General features: G+C 45.9%; 1 protein-coding gene across 1 annotated transcript in view; it reads left to right on the forward strand.

Moving 5' to 3' along the window:
• Positions 1-8158, forward strand: part of FCHSD2 (FCH and double SH3 domains 2) — a 169066-nt gene extending 160908 nt beyond the window's left edge. Inside the window, exons 15-20 of the mRNA XM_006777958.2 lie at positions 1815-1898; positions 2019-2196; positions 2498-2718; positions 3753-3882; positions 4250-4332; positions 6088-8158. Coding sequence (XP_006778021.1) covers positions 1815-1898; positions 2019-2196; positions 2498-2718; positions 3753-3882; positions 4250-4332; positions 6088-6171 — 780 coding nt within the window. The 3' untranslated portion in view covers positions 6172-8158. The remainder of the gene's footprint in view (positions 1-1814; positions 1899-2018; positions 2197-2497; positions 2719-3752; positions 3883-4249; positions 4333-6087) is intronic.

Consider the following 8158-nt stretch of genomic DNA (forward strand, 5'->3'; position numbering starts at 1 on the left):
AACAGTATATTTAAAGGTGTTCTCATGATTGGCTCTTGGTACTTGTTGTTATTGTTATTTTTAATCCTCGCCCAAGGATATTTTTTCTGTTTGTTTTTTAGAGGGGGCGGCGGGGAGCAGGTGGGGAGTGGAGAGAAAAGCATGGATTGGTTGCCTCCCGCACGTGCACCAACTTGGGCGGGGATAGAACCTGCAACCCAGGTACACATCCTTGACCAGAAATCCAACCTGTGACCCTTCAGTGTATGGGTTGACACTCTGAGTCTAACCACTTAGCACCACTGGCTGGAGCATGTTGGTACTTTTAAAATCTTGCCATGGAATTAGGAAAAATATCTTTGTTATATAGGTGCCTTTTGCTGGTATATTCAACAGTATAATGTGGTTTCAGAGGAGCAAAGAAATTCCTTTGGAAAAGCTATCAAGAACCAGTGAGGCCTGGCTAGAGTGGCTCAGTAGTCCTGTGCACCAGAAGGTTGCTGGTTTGATTCCAGGTCAGGGCACATATAGAAGGCAACTTCTCTCTCTCTCTCTCTCTCTCTCTCTCTCTCTCTTTTTCTCCCTCCCTAAAGTCAATACCCCTCTCTCAGCATGTCTTCAGGTGAGGATTTTAAAAAAGTGAGTTTTTTCCCTCATATTTTGAGATCAGAGGTAATTTACTTAACATTCTGGTCCTGGAGTAAATACTTATGTGATTGGTCAGCTATTTTCAATACTATTTTTCCACCTCAAGCCATGTCCAGAATCTGGGTTTGATGAAATGTTTTCATGTACATGAAATAGAAAATGGATCTTAGGAAAGTGGCCCATTATCTTACCTTGTTTTTGCTTGTGAAATTTGGAGATTTTTCACACTTTGAGACTATGGTCTCAGGTGATAGTTTTAACTGATCTTGGGACTTGAGGGAAGGTTTTAAGATTGTTCACTAGAGAGTCAGAAAAGGCCAGCACCCCCCTCCCAGTGAACAGGTGACAGGTCTCTTTAGGGAACAAAGCCACATAGTCTCTCTCCAGCCCTTCTGCGGAGCCCCTGCGTTTGTCCTCGGGTTGTACAGCCTCAAGGGCAGATTCTGGGTGGCTGGTGCCTGCGAACTCCTGCTGTCAGGATAACAAAGCCGCACAGTCAGCAGCCTGTGCAGACGCACCTGAGTGGATCAGCCCAGTCTCCACAGTTAAGTTGGAGCATCATGAATCCAAATTTTGACAGATCTCAATCATTTCCTTTACTACAACTTTCTTTTCTTGGCCACAGTTCGCCAGTGATTCCAGATGAATTCTAGGTGCTGCTCAAGCTGTCATCCAATCCATGTACATAGCTCCTCACATTTCCCAGCATGCACCTCCATGTAGCCCTCTGCTTTCTAATGCAGTGCTTTCTCCTTGGCCTGTGCGTCCCAAGCCATCATGGCTCTGTGCGTCTTCATCCCACATTGACTCCCCGCGCCTCCTGAGAATGGCAGGATTGTCATTGAAGAAACGGAGGCATCAGGAAGTTGAATAACTCACCGTAGATGCAGAAGCCGGAGCTGGAACCCTGCTCCCCTGCTTCCCGAGACCGCAGTGTTCATTGAGCCTCTTGCCTCTGCAGGACTCCCTTTCTCCAGTTTTGGTTATGGCTTTATTTTGTTTAGTTTAGTTTTGTTTTGTTATTTTAAGTAAAACTTCACCTCATCGTGATAGTTTTACACTTAAATTTTTTGTGTTTGTTTTCAAAATCATTTCAGTATTTTGACCCCCCGTTTTTGTTATGATCAGCACACATCTTCTCTTTATCTAACCTTTTTTATTTTGTCCATGACCATCCTACATTGCAGGCTTCTCAACCAGATGAGTTGACCATTGAGGAACATGAGGTGTTAGAAGTGATTGAAGATGGAGATATGGAAGACTGGGTAAAGGTATATTCCTTTGCTCATATCGCCCCTTCTTGTGACATTTTTAGGAGTGTGTTTCGGTTCTTGTTACGCTCTGTCCAGATTGTGTGTGCAAACCTGTTTTGTCACATGTCTTTTACTCAGGCTCGAAACAAAGTTGGTCAAGTGGGGTATGTGCCAGAAAAGTACCTCCAGTTCCCCACCTCCAACAGTCTCCTGAGCATGCTGCAGTCCCTGGCTGCCTTGGACAGTCGGTCGCACACATCCAGCAACTCCACGGAGGCCGAGCTCGTGTCAGGCAGCCTCAACGGAGACGCCAGTGGTAAAGACGGAAATAAGGCACTCTTTATCTGTCGCATTTGGCCTAAACTGTATTTCCCCAGAGTCAGCCTTCAGCAGATTAAAAAGCACAACTCCATTCCTGTTCTATAGCATGTTTGCCTTGATTTGGCCACTTTCATTCTTTATTGTAGACCCCTAAGGTTGATCTTCAGTGGGTAAGAAGTACAGCTGTACTTCTACTCTGCACAGTGCCCTCTTGGTCCTCACATGAGCGTAGGGGAGGCCCCGAGTAGCCTGGCTGTCGTCATTCTCACTGCATTTCTCTCTCTCTTGCCACCTAGTCTGTTTCGTGAAAGCACTTTATGACTACGAGGGTCAGACAGAGGACGAATTATCTTTTCCTGAGGGAGCAATCATCCGAATCTTGAACAAAGAAAACCAAGATGACGATGGCTTCTGGGAGGGAGAATTCAGTGGGCGGATCGGAGTTTTCCCGTCGGTGCTCGTGGAAGAACTTCCAGCCTCAGAAAATGGTGACACTCCAGGGATGAGAGAGATTCGGGTACGTGAGAAGAGAGAAAGCTGAGCTAAGATATTTAAAGAAAATGACTCCCAAGGGGTCTGTGGACCCACGCAGAAGTGGGCTGCGGTCTCAGCCTCACCCTCGCCACTGCAGTCCTCAGTTGTCAGGTTTCTGCAAAACCAAATTTGGGAAAGTAGGACTTATCGGTCAGGCTCTTCTGTAAAGGCCGTGTCACACCTCTCCTCTCCCACATTCTATTCTCCAAATCCATTAACCAAAATGCTAAAGTGTATGTGACATTGTATGAGGAGAAACGGAAACAAACCAGAGAGGGAATGTATTCTCTCTGTGGTTAGTTTCTGTAGTGAAAATATTAGCTTGCTTTTTCTCTCCCTCACTGTCAGCCTCCTGCCAGCCCAGGCTGTGTCGGTCCATTTCAGAGAATTGATGAGCCTGCCAAAGCCTCATTATATTTGTGGCCCTGAGCTTAGGTCATTATAGCAGAACCTGCCTTTACAGGAAACCCCTGATTGGGATCTGTCATGGCAGGCCCGGCAGGGCCAGGGCCATAAGGAACATGTCCTGTGTGTATGATATGACCCCTTAGCCCCGTGGTCGGCAAACTGCGGCTCACGAGCCACATGCGGCTCTTTGGCCCCCCGACCTGACATCTACGAGACCTGGGGAAGTCAGAAACTCTGCCGGTTATTTTATTTTTCACACATACAGAAAAATACAACTTGTCCCCTTTGTTCTTCATTGAATTTACTGACTTGACTAATTTGGTATGTTTTTAATGGAACTCTAGAGAATGATTTGACTTGATAACTGTTTTAAGATGAACTAATCAATGGTATAATGCAATCTATGAGAGGAAAAAGATTTAAGCAACACAAAATTAGGGTTTAGGGTGTTTAATCCAGGCTCTTGTGCTTCTAATGAATCTGACCAAAAAAAATCAACAGTCATAACTCAGCTCCTGAGAAAAGTAACTTGTCTGAAGTAGTCAGTCAGAGAAGCGAGTCTGTCCTTCCTGAGTAAGCACTTTGTAACCTCCCTTCCCTTCATGGCAGATTTCTCCATCCCCCAAGCCACCCAGCTCCCTGCCGCCACTACCACTGTATGACCAGCCTCCCAGCAGCCCCTACCCCAGCCCAGACAAGAGGAGCTCCCAGTACTTCCCCCGCTCTCCTTCAGCAAACGGTAAGGGTTCTCCTGGACACGGGTCAAAAATGGATTTTCACTCAGAAACTCACTTGTTCACTGGAGGGCAAACAGATCTGCATTAGCATTCTCATTGCTCAAAACCACAAGTAGCCCTAACCGGGTTGGCTCAATGGATAGAGCATCGGCCTGTGGACCGAAGGGTCCCAGGTTTGATTCCATTCAAGGGCACATGCCCAGTTATGGGGCTCAATCCCCAGGAGGGGGCATGTAGGAGGCAGCCAATCAGTGATTCTTTGTCATCATTGATGTTTCTATCTCACTTTCCCTCTCCCTTCCTCTCTGAAATCAATAAGAAAAAAACAAAAACACAAATAAAATGAGCTTCTTTGGTTCCTTCCCTTAGAAAATAGCGTCCATGCCGAATCGCCGGGCTTCTCACAGCCACCAAGGCAAACTCCTGAGACCTCATATGGCAAGCTGCGACCTGTAAGTCTCTTATCTGGGAGGGCTATCTTCCAAATTGAACATTAGAAATTAGTGTTTCTCCATGTCCCCTGTTTTGTTACTAATTCCCCCATATGAAGGTAAGATGGGTTTGGGAAGATAAAAAGGTCTTGAAAAGAAAAGAGTATAAAAATCAACACATTGGCCCTAACCGGTTTGGCTCAGTGGATAGAACATTAGCCTGCAGACTGAAAGGTCCCAGGTTCGATTCCAGTCAAGGGCATGTACTTTGGTTACGGGCACATCCCCAGTAGGAGGTGTGCAGGAGGCAGCTGATCGACGTTTCTCTCTCATTGATGTGTCGACCTCTCTATCGCTCTCCCTCCCTCTCTGTAAAAACTCAATAAAATATATTTTTTTAAAAAAATCAACACATTGCCCGGCTGGTATGGCTTAGAGGTTGTGTTGACCTATGAACCAGGAAGTCGCGGTTCGATTCCCAGTCAGGCACATGCCTGGGTTGCGGGCTCGATCCCCAGTGTGGGGGGTGCAGGAGGCAAAAGATCAATGGTTCTTTCTCATCAATGATGTTTCTATCTCTCCCTCCCCTTTCTCTCTGAAATCAATAAAAATATATATTTTTTAAATCAACACATCTTGGAAGGTCCAGTCTACATTGGCACTTTTTTCTGAGCCATGGTGAGATTCAAGGTGATAGCTGTGAAAGTATATTTAAATTGTAACAAGGTCTGTGAGCATCAACATGGTCTAATTGTGAAACAGAAGCAGTTTCTTTCCAGCAAGCATTTATTGAGAACCTAGTTTCCAGGCCTATATTTGCAAGCAGGAGGGGCCGGCAGATACAGACTGGAGAGAAGGGGACCAATGTCTTGCAACACCCTTCCCTGCCTCGCTTTCTGCCTCTCTGGCCCTTCCTTTTCATTGATCTCTGCTGCTGCTGCTTAGGATTCTGTCCATGAATCCTCTTGAAGTCATTAAACTCACTCTCTTTGTGTAATGTCATCTACTGCCACAGCTTTGACAACTGTTTATTTACTGACAACCCCCAGATTTATAACTGCCAATCCGATCTCTCTCCTGAGCTTCAGACCTGTGGACATCTCAGAGTGTCTGTACCAAAAGTGCTCTGGTCCCCCACAAGTAGTCATCACCAAATCGTGCCAAGTTTCCCTCAGAGACAGCTGTCAGTCTTTCCACTTCTCTGCTCCCCACTGCCGGCGCAGCTCAGGCTAACAGCAGCTCTCATTCAGATGACTACATCATAGCTTTGCCCTCCTCCACTCTTTGCTCCAAACTGTTACCAAACTCACCTTTCCACACTCTGATAATGCTGTTTAAAATCCACCACGGACTCCTCTTTGCGAACAGAGTAAAGCTCAGGTTTCCTGACTTAACCCCAGCCTACTTCTCCCGTCTTCTCTCTTGCAACTCTCCTGCTAAGACATGCACCAAGGTCTTCAGTTCTCCAGGCCCTGCGTGCACTTCCAGCTCCAGCCTGTGCTGTGGACGAGCCTGTTAGGGCCTCAGTCACTCTTGTGCCCATGAGGCTTTCAGCCTGGGCAAGACCCTGATTCACGGGTTTCACATGAAATCCAGGATAACTCCCCCTCAGCGGGAAAGACTGAAAATTAGGCTGAAAGAACATGTTCAGAACATCTCTGAGACCCCCCTGGGGGCCCATGTCCTTGGATAAATGACTGGTTGGGGTTTGGATGCTTCATTCCGGCCCTGAATCCAGAAGCTGATGGGCAATTTGTGTAATTGTTTCCTGCTCAGGTCCGCGCAGCTCCCCCTCCGCCTACACAGAACCACCGAAGGCCAGCAGAGAAGGTCGAGGATGTGGAAATCACGCTGGTGTGACGATGGGTTTGCCCGTCCGTGACTGCTACAATCAAGGTCAGGCTTGGAGTTTGGCCAGTCTTGTTTTTTAGGCACCTTTGCATGATGATGACTCTTGAACAGAGCAAAAACCAGGAGGATTATATGTGACTGGGTGGCCTGGTGGACTCCTCCGACATGTTGAATATTTTGTGCCTTTTTTTTGTTGTCATTTTCTATGTCATCTCTCCTACCATAGCACAAATCCTAGCGGGCCCTCCAAAACAGAGAGGGACAGCCCTCGTGCCTAACAGTGTCCGTTTTTATATGAGACTCAAGACCAGGCCTCATGCAGGCACAGTCACAGAGATGCTGATCGTGTGCACTCGTACAGTATATTACTGTGGCCACAGGATGTGGCAAAGATTCTCGTCTTCAAGTGGCTTTTGCTCGTCTGGTTACGTTTAATCAGATCACGTTGGCTACATAAGGAAGCAGGAGGGATTCCAGGGAGGCTGGCTCCTCCCCGCAGTTGGTCCCGACTGAGAAACCAGTGGACTGCCCCGAGTCTAGCGCCAATTGCATTAATGCACATCTCTACCACAGCTAACGGGTTTAAACAATAACAGTGTCGTTTGTATTAATATTTATGCCATTCATGTAGTACTAGTGGAGCTAACACGGAGGGGCTGAACTAGCAGCCAAATCTTGTCCATCACATAGGGTAGTAGAAAGGAGGCTGCGGCCAAGGCAGAAATGGATCTTCCAGATCTGAAATGAGCCGATTTAATGTTCTTTTTGTATCTGGGTATTTTTCATCTTAATTTTTTTGCAGCACATACTCTTCTGACCAGTATCCTTAGAATCTGAATGTCTAGGTAAATTGGGGACACACACTTGCCTTGTTGAGCTTCTCTACTGGAGAGCCGCTGGCATCGTTTTATTCCCAAGTCGTGGACTAGCCCAGCCCAGCGGTCACCCCCCAACAGAAAATGCCGCTTCCCAGGTCCCACTGACATTTCCTTGGGAGGAAGAACCTGTGGCTCATGGAGGAAACCAGCTTCCTACGAAAAAGGACTAAAGGACTGCACACCCTGCACAAGTGCAAATGGGCATGGAAAAGACAAGTTCTCCGCATCACGAGGAGAGCCCGGGGGAGTCCTCCACGGGCCAGCAAGCCCAGCGCAGGTGTCCCGGGGCCCTCTGCTGGCTCTCCACTTCCTATGGAAGGTGGGGGGGGAGGGTGTCACCTAGGGACTAAGGGATATTTGCCAGTTGCTTTTTTTTTCTTTTTTTTAAGAAATCAAATTTGCAGAACTTAAACGTTGTATTACGCTTTGAAAACTCCTAAGACTCTAGAAACTTGAAATGCTCGCCAAATGTCCCCATGGGAATTTTTAAAGTCACAGCTGAAGAAATTTTCAGTCTGCCATTTGATCATTTCAGTGACAATACCAACTGATGAATTTTCTCCATGATTTGGGTTGGTTTCTTTTTTTGTTTTTTGGTTTTTTTTGTTATTTTTGCATTTCTTAATCTGTTGATCTATTTGAGGTCTTTTTGTGTTATCAAACTTATTCTTAAGTTTAAAAAATAAATTAAAAGGGTGGGTTTTTTTAAGATTTTAAAGTTTGCCTACATGTTAAATATCTTCAAAGCACTTTAAAAATCTTCCAAGTGCTTGAATAAGGCAGTTCTTGCCACCCAGTCTTGTATTCTCTCTCTAGTTAGCCAAATTGTCCTTGAATCTGGGTTTTCCACACTCTCAGAGGGTTATTTGAAATTTTGTTATATTTTAAATATTTTTTGGAAGAGCTGCTAATTTTATTTTTAAAAAAATCAATGTTGTACAAATAAGCCTCCTTTTTAAGAACTCCTCCCTCCAGGACATGTAACCCAGCGTCACAGTGCACAGGGCCCGGCTTAGAGGGAGCTCCTCTGTGCAGATGTGCTTTCTTTACGTAAAGTGGCTGTAAAAAGTTTGTATTTATTATGTATAAAATGTTGAATAATAAAAAAATGGAAGTAA

The sequence above is a fragment of the Myotis davidii genome, unplaced genomic scaffold, assembly GCF_000327345.1.
Source record: "Myotis davidii unplaced genomic scaffold, ASM32734v1 scaffold169, whole genome shotgun sequence".
Classification (NCBI taxonomy): domain Eukaryota; kingdom Metazoa; phylum Chordata; class Mammalia; order Chiroptera; family Vespertilionidae; genus Myotis; species Myotis davidii.